The 20,713-nt window shown below is 43.6% G+C and overlaps 1 protein-coding gene across 1 annotated transcript in view; it reads right to left on the minus strand.

Annotated features, from left to right (window-relative positions):
• Nucleotides 1–19,385, minus strand: part of ITGB3BP (integrin subunit beta 3 binding protein) — a 52,864-nt gene extending 33,479 nt beyond the window's left edge. The window contains exons 1-3 of the mRNA XM_025191176.1: nucleotides 19,319–19,385; nucleotides 15,804–15,844; nucleotides 9,922–10,060 (exon numbers count right to left, since the gene is read on the minus strand). Of these exons, the coding sequence (XP_025046961.1) occupies nucleotides 9,922–10,060; nucleotides 15,804–15,844; nucleotides 19,319–19,370 (232 nt within the window). The 5' untranslated portion in view covers nucleotides 19,371–19,385. The remainder of the gene's footprint in view (nucleotides 1–9,921; nucleotides 10,061–15,803; nucleotides 15,845–19,318) is intronic.
• Nucleotides 19,386–20,713: the final 1,328 nt, after the last annotated feature.

Genomic DNA, 20,713 nt, shown 5'->3' on the forward strand with positions numbered 1-20,713 from the left:
CCCAGTAGTATCCAGATACCAGTGCGTGTCTCAGAAGGGCACGCATTAAATCAGTAAGATTTAGGATCCACTGTACATTAATGGGTAAGCAGATCATATCAAACAGAATGTCTATTTTATTCATTTTCATGTACATTAAAAATCACAGGTTCTTTTAGACCCAAATGAGTCCAGAACAATGGTCTTGAATTAATAAATACTGTCCTACAAACACACACTTCTATTAACATTATTATATTGTCTGGAGGTACTTGCAAGGTGAAATCTATCCTTCTGCAGAGAAACTGCAACAGGCCGTTGGCACCTGATGAATGGCTTAAGTCACTATGTACGGATGCAAACCTTACACTGGGGTGCATTCGCCCTTTGCTATTATAGGTCACCTTCTTGACCTTAGAAATGGCTGCACCTTCTTGCCTCAGCCTAAGCCTTCAGCACTTTGATTTTTTTCCCTGGATTTTAAAATGATTACATTTAAGTGCTAGCTCTGTAGGAAGTATTAAGTTTTAATTTTAATATTTTGTAAAGCGTATGAAGATTCCTCAGTATGACAAGGCGCTATAAAAGTTTAAGCTGTTCCACTATAATAGCTGAAGTCCTTTGCCCCAAGTGATTTAATTTTAAATCTAGGTACTTCTAGATAACCAATTATCTAACAGAAGTTACCAGTAAACCAGTGGTATAGAAAGGCCAAACCCTAAATAGATTCAAATGAATAAATTAATTTAAAAGTGAACTTTACAGTCATCGGTGAAAAGAAACATGTAAGGAGAATTATGTACAGTTCTTTTACTTATACATTTTTGTTCCAAAAAAAGGGCTATGCTCTTTGGTAGTGTTTGCCACTTCCTATGTAAATTATCAGACAGGTCAACAAAGTGAATTGTGAAAAACACAGTACATTTTAAACACTTGTAGCCTGATCTATGTATTTAGATACCCTGAAGGCTTTAGTTAGCTATTGTATTCTGAAATTTAGAATCCTACTCAGTGGAAAATTATATTTACTGAGTTCCAAATAGCTCCCATTTATATATGGAACATCTTATACTTCATACAATGTAAAAATTGAAAAGTCAATAATATTCCTTTTATAATAAAATTACCTTGTGTTATATTTTTATATTACTTAGTAAAGTCCTAAAACATTTAAATTAAAAAAAGTGTCTTCAAGAGTAAAAGAAAAGTGGTGTATTTAAATAACAGCTTTGAAATCAGTGAGATAGCAGTAAGTCTCTGCCACCATTTTGTAGCTATATGAATGCAGAAAAAAAGCTACTGCTACATTACTGAATAATTATCCATCTAAATGTCAGCTATGACCACGTGATCAGTCTTTTTATGGGCAAAAAGAATGTTCCCTTATGTCCATATTTAATTTCAGTATGGAAATACAGTACATGTTCACCTTTCCCATTGACATCCCAATACACAGGCATTTTAGTCCTCAAGGCATTTTCTCTTTATTTTTTTCTCTCTCGCTTTCTTTTCTTGTAAGAAATAACACTTAAGACAAACCTGGAGCTGTGCAGAAAATTGTTTAAAGCTGGTAGCACGTTTAGACATTTGTATATGAACTGAGGTCTTACTAGAACTGCTTTAGGATAAAGGCTTTTTATTCAACTGAATGAAAGAGCCGTTTAGAAATGCAAGGACATACATGTTAGGCTACCCTGTTTAATTTTATACCTGGCTGTTCACATCACCTACAATTTGAACAACTTTCAAAAATTGCAAGTGTTAACTTTTAGGGTATATCTGCAGCTACACTGAAGTACAACTTCATTGTCTGCAGGCACCCACAAAATCTGAACCTGAATTTTTGTGCTAACAGAACAAATTTCTCCTATTGCATTAATTGTTTTGTTTGATGTGGCAACACCAGCAGAGAAACAGGGGCAACACAGGCAGATCAAGTCTTCCTTATCTGTCAGTCAGGCAAGTTGAAGCCATTCAGGACACAGGATTTTATAGTCTAGTTACTCCTCCTCCCAGGATGCAAACCAACTTCTCCAGGTGTGAACACCAAAAAAATCAGTCAGCTTACATTGTCCTATCTAATCATTTGCACAGACCTAAATTCACATTGTGTTATGCTGAATGAGTGGATGCACACACTAATGCTACTACCTTATGGAATATAATTGAAAGGTATGAAAAAAATTGCTTTTCTATGATGGAGCTGCTGCTTGCATAGACAAATAAGTCTGACTAGCAATGACTCAAACCAGGGTCAGTAGGAGTTATTGGCCCCATACATTATAACTAGGTTCAAGAAGTGGGAAACAGAGACAAGAAAAAGGGTAAAGAAGACTTGACAGAGCATAATGGACCTTTTCCACCATTTGCAAGGCCCCCCATTTTGCAAGGCACAGCACAGAGGCCTGAGCTTGTAGAAGAAAAAAAAAAAAAAGAGATTAGGAAAGGAGAACTTAACCACTGAAAAGTCATCCAGGTAACAGCTCTGAACCCTGAGATTGGTTTTGGGATTACAGCAAAGAGAAGCAAGATTTCCTAAGTAAAATGAAAGTTTGGATCACCATAGGAGAAAAAAAGAACTGGAGAACTACTTTCTCCCTCTGGAAAGTGAAGCATATTCATTATGAGACTATGGCCAGAGTGCTTGGCAAAACAGGGAAGAAAGAGAAGAGGAGCAATGACAGGTTAACATTTAGCACTAAATTTAGACTTCAAAGGGAAAAAGATAAGTATTTAACAAAAGAGCTGCTGTAAGAAGAATCGAGTTGCAAAGTAGTGCAACCTTACAGAGAAACCTTCTTCTGAGAAACCCCATGAGAAATCCTAGGAACACTGAAGCCTGGATTTAAGGCGCTAGCACAGACAACTTTCTCAAAAACTTTCTGGAATAGTACAGAATAGAAGGATAAGTAGAAATGTTATGAGATTTACACTAAAACAGATAAATTACGGGAAGGAATCTCTTCAGAAATGAAGATGAGGCCTCTAACTTAGTTGTGAAGGTAAATGGCAGGGCTCCAGGTCTAGAAGAGCCTTTCTTTACAGAAGGTGGAGACCTAGATGTCAGAAGAGCTGCAGGCCCATGAACCAAACCCATCTTGGTTACTCTCAAACTATGGGAAGCAAGAGGTACCAATTACCAGTTAGCCATCTACCGGGGATAGATGGCTATACCCTGTACAGGAGGGATCGTGTAGAGAAAAGGGGCTGGGGGGTAGCTCTCTATGTTAAGGAAAGCTACACGTCCCTGCAAGCCGATATTGGCGACCAGGGTGGACGGCTGGAGACCCTCTGGGTTAAAATCCGTGGGGAACACGGCACAGGGGACACAATGGTGGGAGTCTATTACAGACCTCCCACCCAAAGTCCTGAGCTTGACCAGGAGTTTGCCCAGGAACTGGCTGAGGCAGCTTGCTCCAGGACCATGGTTGTCATGGGTGACTTCAATTACCCAGACATCTTGTGGGAGGATCGCTCAGCAAAATCTGAGCGGTCGCAGAGCTTCCTCTCGTGCGTGGATGACCTCTACCTGACTCAAGAAGTCTATGGGCCAACGAGAGGCAAAGCACTACTCGACCTGGTACTGGCTACTGGGGATGACCTAGTCAGCGACCTAGTGATCGATGGGAAGCTGGGTGACAGCGACCACGAGCTGATCACCTTCACCATCCGCCGGAAAGCTGGCAAGTCGGTCAGCAACACGCAAGTCCTTGACTTCAGGAAAGCCGACTTTGACAAGCTCAGGAGGCTTGTCAGTGAGGCCCTAAGGGACCGTGACCACAGGGAGAGGGGAGTTCAAGAGGAGTGGTTGCTCCTCAAGGGAGCGATCCTCAATGCACAAACTAAGTCTATTCCATCTCGGAGGAAAGGCAGCAAGAGGGCACAGCAGCCCCCCTGGCTCTCCAGGGACCTAGCAGATCTCCTGAGGCTAAAAAGAAAGGCCTACAAAGGATGGAGGATGGGAGTCACCTCCAAGGAGGATTATTCTGCACTGGTCCGGTCCTGTAGGGAGCAGACCAGGAAAGCCAAGGCTGCAACTGAACTCCAGCTAGCTTTGAGCATCAAGGACAATAAGAAGTCCTTTTTCAGATATGTGGGGAGCCGGAGGAAAAGCAGGGGCAACATTGGACCCCTGCTGACCCAGATGGGGCAACTGACAACTGAAAGTGGCATGGCACACGTGACTGCAGCATGTGTTGCCAGACACAGAAGCCTGGCTAACCAGGGCCAGGCTGCACCAAGTACCCGGATTACCACCGCTGCAGCCTCAGGACCCCAGGCCCCTGGGGCCCCAGCCACCCCTACCCCACCCAGGGCAACTTGCCCTGCACCAGAGCACATGTGCGGGGCATATCCAGGAGCAACTAGCAATGGTACAAATATGTGCCACTGCCAATTGTCCCTGGGATAAGGCACATTCCCATTAGTGGGGACATGCCCCAAGGATCTACCTGTGCCTAAGCATCTCCTGCAAGGTACTGAGGTCTTGATTCAGAAAAACATGCCTGAATTGGACACAGACATAATATTTTGCTTAACCAAAAAAAAAAACCCTTCTTTCTGGGACTGTTTTTAATTTTCATCTTTAAAACGTGCAACTTTCACCAAAAAAGGAGCAAATTTTATCGCTCTATTTTCTATCTGTTCTGACTTGACATGTGTCAAACCCAAAAGTGAAGCCGGGTAGGCTGTGCCTGAGACCCACATTCTTCAGAGCACTGGGGAAAGGTATAAGCTAACCTTGATTGCTTTAGATCAGGGCTTAAATCCTCAACCTTAAACGAGCAAGAGAAATGATAACATAAAACCTGACTCCATGAAGGAAGTTGGGCTACATGGCCCAGTTCCGGCCTTATGATTCTGTGATTCTGCCTCACTCAGCCAGCTTCCACTTACTGGGGGTGGAGTTGGGGGGCAGGAATAATTTCCCTTGCTTCCTTTCTGGGCACCTTGGAATGTGAGAACAAGCCTGATTCTGATTTTCTGATTTGAGTTACACCACTGTAAAGCACTGGGCTGGCCCAAGTATGATCATGATGCAAGATCACAATCAGCCCTCATGGAGGAAATGGGTGTCTAAAATATCTGAACATGCATCTCACTGAGCCATAGTATTAGCTCAACATTCTTGTGTGCTGTATATTTGGAAATGATCCTGTGAAGTGAAGTGAAGCCCCCAAAACTAAGCCTATAACTTCTAGGCTTTGGTTTTTGCATCCATAGTTGCTTCTCAAGCAAATCCCGGGACGTCATTCTCCCCCTGTACTCGGCCTCAGTGAGGCCGCAGCTGGAGTACTGTGTCCAGTTTTGGGCTCCACAATTCAAAAAGGATGTGGAGAAGCTTGAGAGAGTCCAGAGAAGAGCCACGCGCATGATCAGAGGTCAGGGAAGCAGACCCTACGATGACAGGCTGAGTGCCCTGGGGCTCTTTAGCCTGAAAAAGCGCAGGCTCAGGGGTGATCTGATGGCCACCTACAAGTTAATCAAGGGTGACCACCAGCATCTGGGGGAACATTTGTTCACCAGAGCGCCCCAAGGGATGACGAGGTCGAATGGTCACAAACTACTTCAAGATCGTTTCAGGCTGGACATAAGGAAGAACTTCTTTACTGTCCGAGCCCCCAAGGTCTGGAACAGCCTGCCACCGGAGGTGGTTCAAGCGCCTTCATTGAACACCTTCAAGATGAAGCTGGATGCTTATCTTGCTGGGATCCTATGACCCCAGCTGACTTCCTGCCCTTTGGGCGGGGGGCTGGACTCGATGATCTTCCGAGGTCCCTTCCAGCCCTGATGTCTATGAAATCTAAAATCTATGAAATCTATGAAACCAGTTACTTGGTCTTGTTCAAAACTTGCCCTTTTAGAGGAGATAAGGAAGGCACAGGTGACAACCTTTGCAAAGAACACGAGGAAGTTATCCTATACTCCTGAAGTCTAAGTATTGGCTTTCAGTATTTGGGAACTAGGGGGGTTGAATCTCAACTGACAGTGATCATATAGATCAGCAAGTGTTGGCTATTTGGTTGACGACTTCTCAGTGATGCAATTATTCTTCCACAGAAAGCCTTCCAGCTCAGGCACTCTTGTTTCAAGACTGACACCTGAGGATACACACAAATGGAGATTTTATTCTCAAGAAGACACTGCTGTTTATAACAGGCTGATGAGTATCAATCCTTGCAATGTGCAGAAGATGGCATGTGTAGTTCTGTGGAGGCATGAAGTCCTGACACAGGAAAACTTTCATGGCTTGAGACCTGTATGGATAATATGGAGATGCTTTCACTACTTGGAGAGAAGAAATTAGACAATCTTGGCATTTCTCCACCAAGGGGGAGAAAATAGAGCCTTCCTGGAATGTTAGTGCCTTGTCATAGTCATTTTCGTCAAGGTCTTTGGGATCAATGCCAGCCTGAAGGGCAAAACACTGAATTGGAAGAGCAGCTGTCCAGAAACAAGGACCAAAAGCAAGACAACAAGGTTTAAAAATAAAGATGTAAATGGAAACATCCTTTTAGATTCAGAGCCATTACCACTAAAATGAGAAGCAGTGCACAATCGCCCAGTTAAGACCCACACCTGTCACAGCTCTGACCTCTTCTGCAGCCATCCAGCACCATAATGCAGAGGAAAGGACGGGAAGGATGAGATCCCCCAGGTAGAAGGGATCCAGACAATGAAAGATACAAGAAAACATGCTTTTTTGACTCTTCTTCTATTACTTTTTCTGGAAGAATGTTTCCTTCATTTTCCTGTTTCATTCTCAGGTTCTTGAATGATGTCAGTTTTAGCTGCTTCCACCAAAGCAAAAGGACAACTGGAAAAGCCAAGCTGTCAGTCCAATGCTGTACTGAGCAAGCTAAGAGGAGGAGCTACAGGAAAAAAAAAAATCAGCATCTGACCGGTGAGAAAAACCAGAAGGAGAGTGGAAAAATAAACCGGGCCCACCTAAACTACTTGTGCTTGTCTGATTTTCTCCTATACCAAGTAATTGAAAAGGAAGTTCACGAAGACTTGTAATCTCACATACTTGAGAAGAGCTGACCTTGAACATTTCTTTCTAACATTTCTTAGTAGGGGTGTACCGATAGAGATTTTTTGGGCCGATACCAACGGCTGATTTTTAACGAGTCATATAGGCCGATACTGATCCAATTCCGATATGCAGCCCAGCAGAGTGGAGAGCAGCATCCGGCTGATAAGTCTGTTGTGGTGGAAGGGGCAGGGGGAGAGAAGGGGCAAGGGGGGCAGGGGCAGATCAAGGCTCCCACGGTGAGGGGAGGAAGGAGTGGGGCTGGGGCAGGCGTTGCCCAGCTGAGGCAGGGTGGGGAACGGGACAGAGCCACAGCTTGTCTGGGGAGTGAGGGCAGGGGGAGGGGGCAGTTCCCACTGCTGCATGCACCCCAGGAGGGTGTGGGGCATGTGCCCCCAGATCTGCATGCAAGGTCAGGGCGGCCTGCCACTGTGGGCTGGGACCAGCACTGGGCTATTCTCAGCAGGGGCTGGGCTGGGCTGTGCTCAAGGCAGGAGGTGGTGGCGGCACTGGGAGTGGGGGCTACAGTGAACTGTGGGATGGTTGCAACTTCCCCCAGCCCCTGCTCCCAGCACTGCTCCCACCCACCCCAAGCACAGCCCAGTCCAGCCCCCTGCCGCAAAGAGCCTAGTACTACCCCAGCTCCAGCCCACAATGGCAGCATGCCCTGCCTCGCATGCAGATCCGGGGGAACACACCCCCTCATGCCCTGCCAGGGTGTGCGTAGTGGTGGGAGTTTCCCTCACCCTGAGCCCCCCGGATGAGCCGCGGTTCTGTCCCATGCCCTGCCCGGGCAGCACCTGCCCCAGCCTCAGCCCCACTCCCTCCTTCCCTCACTGCAGGGGCCTGGATTTGCCCCACCATGCCCCTTCCATCCCCCCTTGCCCCTTCTCACACAACAGACTTACTAGTCAGACCTGATTGCTATCCACACTTCCAGGCTGAACTGCTGGCCCCGTGTATGCTACAGCTGTGCACATGCATGCAGCATTTATTGGCCACATCAGACAAAAAAAAGCCAATTGCCAATACTCTCTATTTTCCTCATATCAGTGCCAATCTGATATGGGACTGATGTATCAGTGCACCTCTATTCCCTAGCCTAACATTTCTTGATTGTGCTCTACACAAAGATTCTTTTTTAAAAAAAATTCCCTGTCAATACCACTTTATCTATCGTAACAGTAGTGTGAGCGCTAGTACAGACAGATCTCTGAACATCTGTTTGAATTTCAAATACTGAATCATCTAAGCCTGCTTGGTGCAAGTCTACTTATCTTTTGATAGCTATTGATATTTGGACATTGTATTAACATAACTGAAACAGTCTTAATATGCCTTTCCTAATCCCAGATCTAGAAATTGGGTTGATCCTACACACATGAGCAAGATCCATCAGTAAAGCAACCAAGAGGTTTCTCGAAATCACTAGGATGACCAGCACACTTTACCCAAACTTCCATTTCAAGCTGTAGCCAATGTTCAGGGCGTCAGACCAAGACAACCTCTGCCCCTACACCAAATTATACAGGAAGAAAAATTTCTTCATGGCCTGTAAGGAAACCATCAGAAGCCCTGAAGCATGGGATAAATTAATAAAATATGATATAAATAATACAACACATTATAGTGCTACAAGTATTACAGGCATGTTAAAAGTTTGTGGAAAAAAAAGAACAAAGGGAGGACTCTCTTATTTTATCATACTATCTGCACACACAAATTAAGGGCTTTCATGAGAGCTAAACCACACTAAAGCACATTCTTGAAAAGGTATCATACTTACCTCAAAACAATCCTGGTGTACAGAAACCTAACATGTTCAAGCTTGAATTACCAGCTCCAACACCAATCCTGTTCTACTAGCCCTTCCATGATTTTATTACCTACATCTTGAAATTATTTAAGGTCCTTTGTCTTCACTGCCTTGCTTGTAAGGCCATTCTAAAACTTCATCACTTTGCTCTAATTTCCACTCTACATTTAAAACCATTTGATCTTATACTAGTATCATCTTTTAATATAAATAGTTCCTCTTCCTCCCAGGTATTAACCGTCTCAAAAATATTTTAAAAGAATAATCACATCGCCCTTTTACTAAACTAAATAAGTCCAAATCTTTAATCTCTTCTCATAAGACAGGCTCGCCATTCTTTTAATTTTCCTAGAAGCCCTTCTCTGCACCTGTTCCCATTTAAATTAACCTATTTTGAATTTAGGTGATCAGAACTGTATACAGTATTTTAAACAAGGTCTTACTAATACCTGGTACAATGGTACTAATACTTTCCTGTCTCCACTAGCACCTGTCTTGGCTAACGTATATCCAAGATTAAGCTTTTTTATGGCCATGTCTAATTGTAGGATGGTCCTGAACTACCAATTGATAGGCCCTCCCTTCAGTGTTTCCAACCCATAAGTCCCTCAGCACTTTCCTTCATAACAATCTCAGTAGTATACTGCCACTCCAAAATGTTTGCTCCCTTGAATTCAAGGCTAATGTGACTGATGGTTGTATATACCACCTCTGTAAATGAAAGCTGAAGTTGGAGAAAAAGTATGGGTAACAGTCATTGCCAACATTAGGTTTAGCTTGAGCAGAGTTAGAAGATACATATATACCTTAGTACTGTTAGTGCTGAATTTGGTCCAGTACAAAACAAAAATTTACAGTTTCAGTATTAAAATAAGGTAAAGCCTACTACAGGAGGGATAACAATTAACCCAAAGTTTACATTTATGTAATCAGAAAGCAAAAAGATGTTGGGTTTCACAATAAAGGCCTAAAATCCTTATAAGAAAATAGAAATCAGACATACCGCATGAGACATAAGTTACTAAATCAAGAACTTGATTTAGCCAATAACCAGAAACATACTTCAGTAAGTAAGAGAGAATGTTCAACTAACCATTTGATGGACCATTTCTGAGCTTTTGTACATTATGACTCGTGGGAGATGAAAACGGACCAATTTGGCATGTTCCTGTCAGTGGTGAATACATGTTTAGGTTTTTCTTTCCCGTCTTCAAAGGTGTTACTCTGTGTACCTAAACAGATGGAAACAAAGCAGCTGAATAAATGTTGGCACATGGGAACAGACTATTTCAACCTACGACAATTCCAATGCCTCCTTACTTATTTTTATCCTCAATAGTTCACATTCTAGCCTCCACCCTTCCTGTGAGGTGGACTACGCAGTGCTCCAGGAGCCAGCCAGTGCAGTTCCTGAAAACAAGCTGGTTTATTAAACTTAATCAAGTCATATAAGCCACATTTTCAGAATTTTCCTAATTTGAGCACCCTGTTTATGAATTACCCAAATGTGTATACAAAATTATTTGTACATGAACATTAAGGTGTTACATATTTAACTGTTCAGTCTTCATATGCAAACCAGACATGTGGAGTACTTACAGCAGGTTCCAAATTTAGACTCTTCTGAACATTCAGCCTTAAAAATTAGTTTTATTTTTTCACAGCAGGGCTGTCCAACTTCAGAGTGACCAGGGGCCATATGCTACATGCGCCACAGGCCCTGGGCCACACATTGCACAGGCCACGGATCAAAGAACCCCCAGCCACACACAGTTCCCTTGCCACGTAAGCTGCGGATCAAAGAACCACCAGCCACACACAGTTCCCTTGCCACGTAAGCAATTTTTTTTGGCTTAAGGCTGAATTAGTTCCTAATTCCAAATCAACTGAGCTGAGCATAATTGTTCAAGTCTGTGTGACTACCACCAGGCAAGTCTCCTCCCTCCCAGACCTATCAGTCTGGGACTTTGGATTAGGGTGGCCATGTGTCCTGGTTCTGAGATTCTGTAGCTCAGCCCCAGACAGTTGGTTAAAAATCCCAAGCTGGAGTCTGGTGGGGAGGTGGAGCAGCATGGTGTGCCAGGCAGGCAGCCAGGAAGGCACCGTTGCTTCTAGTTGGGAGCAAGGTGAGTTGACTGGAGCAGGCACCATGCCACTCACATGTGGCACATCCTTGCTCCTGCACAGGAACAGTGGTGCCTGTCCAGCCATCTGTCTGGTGCACCATGCCGCTCCCACCCCCCTGCTCCAGCCCGGGATTTATGACTAATCGGCCGGGACCGGGCTCCAGAATCCTGGAGTGCCTGGGCCACACCAGGACACATGGCCCCCACTACTTCAGTTACTTCCCAAATCTATGGCAGGCATCCTTCATTCAAGCCCTTCATGCAAACAGGGTAAGCCCTTCAGCTGCTGCCACAGTGCAGACACTGTCCCCAGTCTCCACCCCCTCCCCCTCTTTTCTCATGCTGCTTGCCTGGGGGAGCAGTGCAAGCCCTCCTGCTGCTACACAAGCAAGCCTCATCCCCTACCTGTGCAGGCAGCAAACTTACTGGGCCGCCTTCTGCCATGCTGCCCTGCCCCAATGACTCTGGCTGCTGCAGGAGCACAGGAGTAGCAGCCTGGCAGGAGCCCACAAGCCACACTTTAACCCAGGGGCGGAAATCCGGCCCACAGGCGGGATTCAGTCCACCAGGCCATTCTATCCAGACCGCAGAGCCCCTAAAAAATTTAGTAAATTAATATTTATTTGCCCCGGCTCCCTGTCAAAGTTGGCTGGAGATATGGGCAGTAGGACCCAGAGGGAGCCCTCAGCAGGCTTGATCAGCCCAGCCCGGCCCACCCCCAGCCAGTTCTCTGCTTTCCCGCCCCCGCCCCCCCGCACTGCTCCAGCACCAGGTGGCTGTGGCTCCTGGCTGCGGCTCCTGGCTGCATCCCCGGACCGCGGAGCATGGGACCACGCTGGTAGGGGTGTGTATGTATGTGTGCACGCATCTTGGCAGGCACGGTTAGAGCGTGTGTGTGCGCGCGTGAAGGCACAGGGGCAGCGTGAAGGCACAGGGGCAGTGTGTGTGTGTGTGCGCGCGCAGGCACAGAGGCAGAATGTGCGTGTATTCATAGGGTAAATTCCACGCACACCCCCCCCTCCATACATGTGCACCTACGCCTCCCCTCGCACTGCCATACACAACCCCCAGCTACCCTCCCACCATACCCGCCCACACCCCACATACCCACACACCCACACCCACCCCCCACAATATACAAGAATAAGACTTAATTTTAAGCTATTGTGCAGTCACCTCTGCATACATTACACAAATGCATGTAAATCAGGACAAAAATATTTTTGAAATCAAATTAATGAATATTGTAGATGATCGCTTTTTAGAATATAATTTGGTATTTTTCTGGTTCTGAGATGGCAAAACCCTTTGCTGAAAGGAGTACTTCTGGGGCCAAGGGGAGGGACTTCTGGTGACAAAGGTCAGGGGTTAGGAGGTGGGACTTCTGGTCACAAGATGGCAACCAGGGGGTGGGACACCTGTCAAGGGGCGGGGCTACCCTTGCGGCCCTTGACAACTTGCCAAAACTTGGTAAGTGGCCCTCTGCCCAAAATAATTGCCCGCCCTGCTTTAATCCCTTTGCAGGCTGGATGTAGCCTACAGGATGCCAGCTGAACAGCCTTGTTCTACAGAATTGAAAGTGGAGGTAAGCTGACATTATTGTGACATGCTCACCTTTCTAACCAGGATTCATTGCTGTTTTTAAACTTTTGTTCTACTCAAAATTTCCCATTTTTTTAACCATCAGATGACTCCTGCAGTCCCTACCAACCCACTTTTTCTATAATTTTATGACATCCCAAAATGGAAACCCATGAAGAAACCATCAGACTCCTATAACACTTAAGAGAAAGACATCCATTGACTTCTATGGCACCAGGATTTCACCCTGTATTCTGTCCTTAGGGTGATCTAACCCTTCTTCCCTAACACTATCATCTGGTTTAGCAATCACCTGTTTTTGCCTCTGACCAAATTTTAAGTCTTAAGTAACACACATGATATTTAATAGACATACAACAATATATTACTGAACCAAGGAGCAAAGGGCTATAAAGTTAGAAGATGAAACTGAGCAGAAGACATGGATTCAAGACTAGCCTAGTAATAACATTCCGTATCTGTTTGCTTCCATTTCAGAGGCTCTTTAGATAACACACATTTGTTTTGTTCTTTGATTACTGCATTTGGTTCTGAAGTTTTCACTGAGTGATACACAGGAATTTTTCTTGAGTGGTTAATGTGAATTTAGTCAGTAGCAATATGTATGACTTCATCAAATTAATCCTTCCAATACGTGTTTATACATATATTTACATTTATAAATGGCAAATTTTCATTTGCTATGTATCCATCTAGCTAGCTTTCTCATACCTTTCTAAAAGTACTCAGTCTTCTCTATAGCCTGCAAAACCTAATGATTTTAGGTTATCTGGTCACTCATTTTCCCTATACCTTAATGTTTTGAACAACTGTCCTAGACAGAAACCTTGTGGACCCTTTGCCGCATTTAGCTGGATTGAGCCCAATATAGCCAGTTTTTAAAATGAATGTTAATTACTAAGTTACCAATGAAACATTTAACCTATATAAACTCTGCTTTGCTGTGTCTCTACTGAAGCTTCAAGGCCCCCCATCTTTATAAGCTTAAATGCCTATCACTGCAACCACCATATTTTTCTCTATATAAAATAAGATTCCTTTTGAGCATCTACCTTGAAAAGGATTTATTATAGCATACAATAAGAACACACAATCTCTGTGGCACTTAGAGATCCTTTTCAGAGAAAAAGCATCCGGGTCAACTAAAAACATTGTGCAAATAGTTGTGATGTCATTCTAATATAATAAAGGTCTTAGCCTGCCTGTCTGTCTGTCCATAACGCTCTTGGAGCACCCTGACTGGTTACTGAAACAACCAATCAGAGTGCTCCAAGATCAATACGGACAGGAGGCGGCTTTACTGAAACAACCAATCAGAGTGCTCCAAGAGCATTACGGACAGGAGGATGCAGCGCAGCAGACCACCACCATGATGGAGGGGACAAAGGGATCAGAGCGAGGGGTAAGGCCAGTGCCTCTGGCCTCGCCCTGCTCCCCCACCCACCTTGCTCCTTGGAGGCAGCGGCAGTGCAGGGTGCTGGCGGAGGGGGATGGAGGGGACAGCAGGGCTAGCTTCCCCCCGCTCCCTGCTCCTGGGAGGTGGCAGCGCAGGGGTCTGGGGGCGGGTGAGTTAGGGTTAGCAAGCTTCTCCCCTCCCTCCATTCCTGCCTGCCCCTCCCTCCTATAATTTTTGACGGGCAATTCACTAGTACTAATATAAAAAGGCTTGTAACCTTTAAATCCAGAAGCAAAGATGAGGGGATACTGGCAATTCAGATGAGGGGATACTGGCAAAAACTGAGGATGTAATGCAGAGGAGGGTGATCCTGAGTAATATGGAAATAGCAGCAGTAGTATCAAGAGACAGGATACAACTGACACAGACATGTCACTGTACCTTCATATTATCTTAGGCTTGTGTTCTCTCTTACCTTTCATTATTTATATTCAACTTAAAGTCTTTGAGATGCACGTAGAAGAGGCATTACATGATTATATATTACAACTGAGATACCTACATTACAACTGAAATCCCTAAATACAAAATGATTTCAATTAAAATTTTAACCCATAATATTCTGAAAAGCTGATATAAACAAAGTATTGTGCTGCAATTATGTTGCTGTAAACAGTTTGGGTGGAAATGCACTTCCTTTCTGTTCAAATACTTTTTTTTTCTTTTTTAAGATAGGAGCCAAGAGAGATGGATTTAGGCAAAAAAGGACTGCCTTTAATTTCAGACTGAACCACTCAACTACAAAAATGTGACTCTGACCAAAGAAACAGATGCAAAATTACAGTCACAGCTGCATTCTGAGCAGAACAAGTTGGGTAATGGTACACTAAACTGCTAATTAAATTGCTAATGATATTTTTAGTGCCACTGCGGTATTTTGCCACCTTTGTTTAAATAAAAAAGTATCCAGCAAATTTTTAAAATTGCAAGTTTCTATTTCGCTAAATACCATTGAGACTTCTAAATATGTGTTGCATATAAACCAATCTCTCCAAAATGACACAGCCATGTGGAGATTTACTGGAGGCTCATTTACTGACCAGCTATTTGTCTTAATATACTTCTCGACAAATTTTCTTTTCCTCTAATGCTACCATCCTCATGAACTCTTCTATGTTAGTGCTTGTAGCAACACCCACTGTTGGTAGGGGCAGATAATAAACTGACATATGTCATGACATGCTGGCACTGGGAATATACTATGGCCACATTTACAAAAAATAATAGCAACAGTACAATTTTATTTTTATTGTGATAACTGTGGTGAAATTTATTGCAGTGTTAGTATTTTATTGTTTCATTATGCCAGATTAGCTGAGGGAGGTAATTATATCCTTGACATAAAAATGCCTTTAATGTTTTCATTTCAATTTTGCAGTTTATAATATGCAGATTATAGCATTATCATAATTCCATATTGTTACATGTACAGTTAGATGGCAGAACATTTGATTCCACTATTATGGAGCTAATTTCTAATAAATGATTTCACCAAGGCTCCTAACTCATTCAGGTCTTGGTTAAGCAGTGAAGGTGACCAAAAATATGCATATTTATCTGTTACACTCAATTGCTTCAGGCAGATAGATACTTCACTTAAAGTCAGGCAATGTATATGAAAAACAACAATAATTTCATTCCAAAGATTTTTAGCAATCACTTCTTGTTCTAATGAGCTTTTTGTAGACTGTCATCCAATCTATTATAAAATAACAAGCCAAATGAAATAGTGTTTATGTAGATCCCAGATAACTTTATTAAATAGTTCCAAATGCAAAATTGAATACTTACATTTTCTCCTGTATAGCTCTCTAACTTCAGTGCTCTCTTAGCTCTGCAAGACAAAGATAGAGAAGTTTTACAATTCTTCACATAAAACATTTTTATCAATGTCATAATCTGTAATTTTAAAATAATTATTTCCCCCTACTTATCAATGCATTGTTTTCTACACTATAATAGGGAGACCATTCTGATGCAAAGCATATTTATTAATTGATTCAAATGTTGTATGACAAAAATGTTTTTTTGGGAAGCTGGAATGTTAAGTTGTTGGTATAAAAAGAAAATCCACCTCTCCATTTTATAGCACTAGAATTTTATAAATCAGTTAAGTCAAGACACTGAACACATTATGCAGGACTCTATATTAAAAACAATATCTGTCTCTTTCACACAAACTACCAAAAATTAAAAAAAAAAAAAAAAATCAAATGCAAGCACACTTTATTTACATACCTTCTGGGCAGAAGCTGAAATTATTTTGCCATTAGTAGAAACCATGTATTAGGCATTTAAACACACGTACAGCCAAGGTGAAAAAAGTAGTTCTTCCCATCATTTTAGCTCTTAACATGATTCAATGCTACCAGACTATGACTTAACTGGGGAACAGATGCTCTATGTCTTTACAAGTCCCCAAACCATAAGAAACTATTTTCTAGTCTTCTTCACAATACTGATTCAGGAACATGCCAAGCTCTCCCTGAAAAATCTGCTCTGCTGAACTGGATGCCCAGCTGTTAATGGCAATGCTAGGAGAAGAAAGCTGAATATTTATAATACTTTATATCGTACAGCTGTCTTCTAAAGAGCAGTCATCAAAATTTTATTGAATGCGGACTAAATACTCAAAGGAAAGAAAGGTCAACATAAATTAAGACTATTTTTCCCAGAGACAACTGCAACTTTTTAAGCACATTCTTAAATCTTAAACAATAGTTTAAAGCACTATATAAAACAACTAGAAAAATTATGGAACCCTTTATGAAATCATTCTCTAAGAAACTTACACATTTATTTTAAATTAAACAAGCGTTGGAAAATGTATTTTACTTCACAAGCTAGGCAAGCCCGCAGATTCCACTTTGTAAAGCAACATTTTGATTTAACAAGACTTAGGATAACATCATTCAAAGCACAGGGGGTTTTTTAGGCTGTGCCATTATTTCCACATTGCAGATGTGCCAGCATAAGAAGAAAAGAACTAAAAAAATGCTTCTTTGAAGTATCATTCATATATTATAGTTGCGTGAGGTAGCACTGATTTAAAATTATTTGTATTTCAAAAAGTATAACAGAAATATTCTAGCTTTCAAAAGCCAAATAAACACATACAATTTAATTTTCTGTATTAAAAAGCAACTGAAATTCGTGCCAAGGGAAAGTCAAAGCTGTAAGTTTGATGGAATTCTTTACAATGGGTATTTTTTTTAATATGGTGACCTATATTGCTTAAGGAATGCAGACTCCATTATATCTTCCATCCTAGTGGCAGCAGAGAAACATAATATACATTAATACATCCACTCTGTAAGGGTGCTCTAGAGGCCAATGTATTTGCATGTTATACTAAGGCATGTTATGATGGAAGTTTTTATGATGGACTTCAAAAGAAGCTGGAAGCCAAAGCAGAGCAGAAGCTGGACTCGAGATAGTTTTATGATGAGGATAAATGAAAAACAGCATGAAAATCCTTCTAAATTATAAGTATTTGGGAAATTTCTCAGGGAAAAAGTTGGAGGGGTCAGCAACACGTTATTTAAAGTCTGCCCAGTATTTTGTATAGTAATAAAGTTTCAGTCAGCCCATATTTGCCTCTGTTGGTCTGTGAAGCCTCTGGAAACTCCATGAGCTATACAGACACAGAGACAGGTTTCTCAGGCGAATTCCTCTACTGAGGAATGGGCTGCATGATGCCCTTTTTAGCCTTATACAGTTGCCTGAGACCTGCCCTTCCTAGAAAAAGTGAGAGAGTCTATTCAAACCCAATTACATGTTTTGGTTCATGAGTGTGTATTCTCTTTGATATCCTGGCACTGGCTGGTAAATCAGTGGTCAACTATCGTTCAATCAGGACCGCTTAGGACTTGCAGTCTCATAATCCAAATATCCCTCCTAAAAGTTCATTCAAGGAAATTTGTAAGGAGCCCTACCCAGCCAAAAACATCCCATATAAACACTTATGGGGAGAGAAGTAAAATCTCCAAACACTATGTTTAGAGTGTGGAAGTGAGAACAACGCACACAACCCGTTTTAGGGTAGACTCATTATCCAGACTTGAAAAAAAAATCTATTTGGCAGTAGCTAAAAGGAAGGTTTGATTTGACTAGCAAACACTGAAGCCTAAATCATCAAATGGTAAATAATTTAAACTTACTTTCAGTAAAAGCAAAATATAAGAGTAGTAAAGGTAACTACTAATTGGGTGCATTTACACGTGCACTTAGCACATAATGATAAACTCCAGTGCAGTTCACACTGGAGTTTGCCTCCAGGCACAGCGTTTACATGTGCACCCAAGATCCCAGCATGCTGAGCTGGGCCAGAGCAGCCCCAGCTGGCAATGGACCTGGAGGGTCAGCCTGGCAGCCCACAGTGCTTCACCGTAGCTCAACGTGCAGTGGAGGGGCCGGCTGGGGCACGAGAGTGCTACAGTATGGGGCTAACTGGCAGGCAGCCCCCCCCACTGTAGTACCCTCATGCTCCAGCCAGCCCCAGTCACTGCCTACATGTGCATTTCAGTGCATGCAACTACTCTGAAGTAGGATAGTACTTGTCCTGGACAGTACTATCCTAGAGTGGAGTTACTAATTTACTGCACCCTAACACAGGCACACCTGTAGACAGTGACACTTTACTGCAAAGCTAATAATCAGTCAGCTCCATGGTAAAGCGCACATGTAGATGCACCCACTGTGAAGCGCCTGTAACAGGACGCAGCCTGACCTGTCCAAGACTGCAGCCCGACTTGTGCTACTTGCTCAAGAGAATGAAATGCACAGAACTCTATTCATTTCCTTCATGACCATTCAGAAGTCAGGTACAGCAGTGAAACTGAAGAATCCTCTCACTTTCACCCTCTTTGGCTTGGGAAGTTGTTAGAGGCAGGTGGGAGCTACTCAAACAGCAGGCCATTTTCCAAAAAGCTGCTTTCTATGGTAGGCTACAATAGTAGAGACCCACACTCAACTCAGCAGCCAGGAAGAGCCCCAAAAGGCTGTCCACAAAAGGCTGAAGTACTTCAACCAGGTATGACAGATCAGCAGCAGCCAGTGCTAACCTCTCAAAGCAGCCGCTGCCATTTCCACTAGCACATAGTCACACACTATCAACCACTTTTCATCCAAATATAAATTAAAGAGCACGCCTGGGAGGCAGGAAACTGCTACCTGTTTTACAGATGGGAAAATCGGGGTTCAGAGGAGCTAACCGGCTATTATTATTTTATCTGTACTCAAGACCCAAGAGTCCTCTCAGGTACCAAACACAGAACTAAAATGCCCCTGCTCTAAAGAGTTTACACATCGGTACTGAGCTGTCCCCACACGAAGGCCTAATGAGAGCAGGGACTGCATCCAGACATCCAAGCTCTGGTTTCTCCAAACCTCCTACCTCAGAAGCAGGAAGGCGCCGAGAGCTCAGGGAAACATTTTTTTGCTTGGGGGTCGGACTCGATGATCTATTGAGGTCCCTTCCGACCCTAGCATCTATGAATCTACGAATCAACCTGTACATGTCGCAGTATTGCCAACTCTCATGATTTTGACTCTTAAAGTCTACGCTTCAGGAATGTGAACAATTTAGCTCCTTCTTTCTTTTATATATATTCATATACTGTATCTGTATAAAAGAGTTAAGTTGTTTACATTCCCAAAGTGTAAACTTTAAAAACAACTCTCCAAATCATGAGAATTGGCAATACTGGTGTCACAGACCCCCAAACAAACACATCCCAGCTCTTCCCTGGGATCCCAGACTAAAAACAACCCACCAGTTTATCCCGGGACAAAAATATTGATCCTAGAGCTGTGCAAGGCCCTTGCCCTAGGGTGGCTATCATGGAGGACAGTCCGGTTGTCCTCCATCTACTGATATGAAGCCCGCCGCCTTTGGGCAGTGGTGACGCGTAGGGGGTGCACGTGCACCCCGACAGGCCATGCTCCCCGCTTAGGCAACGGGCAGGCAGGAGCACGTGTCCCCCCTGCGAGCACCGGCTGGGCTGGGAAATGGGAGCGCTGGATGAAGCACCACAGCTGCTTCCCAGTCGGCATGATCAGCTGCGGTCGGAGAGACTGGCTGTGCCCCCTGGTCGGGGAGACTGGCCATGGGGGACACCCCCAGGTTGCTGACTGATTACAGCACAGGGGACGTGCCCCCCTTGCTGAAGTGGCACCAGTCGCCCTTGCCTCAGAGTTTTGTATCAACAGAGGTCAGAGTAGCAGAAAACCAGACTGTCCTCTTCGATGGCCACCCCTTGCCCACAAGGATGAAGCGGGTTGTTTATTCCCGGCTCCTGACTCCTTATGCCGGGGCTCCTTTTTCAAAGCTAATCTAGACCCCTTACAATCTCGCTGTGAATAAATTACACATCCTCAAGAAGGAGAATGAATTTCATTACTTTGCCATATATCCTAATTAAATGGACATCCCACATCAAGCACAGAGCCCTAAATGAAGCCCAGATTAGGACGGTAATTAGAGGGCCTAAATGAAAACCAGATTAGGATGGGATTTTGGGGCCTAAATGAAGGCCGGATTTGGACGGGATTAGGGTCCTAAACGACAGATTAGGATTATGGGGCAATATACTCCTTACCCCCACCCGAGCTGCGAGGTGGGGACAGGCGGGATTTGACGCCCCAATGAACCGCCGGGCGAGGCCTAGTGGCGACCGAGGCCCGCCAACCGCCGGCCGACC

Source organism: Alligator sinensis, unplaced genomic scaffold (genome assembly GCF_000455745.1).
Source record: "Alligator sinensis unplaced genomic scaffold, ASM45574v1 scaffold558_1, whole genome shotgun sequence".
In the NCBI taxonomy this organism is placed as follows: Eukaryota; Metazoa; Chordata; order Crocodylia; family Alligatoridae; genus Alligator; species Alligator sinensis.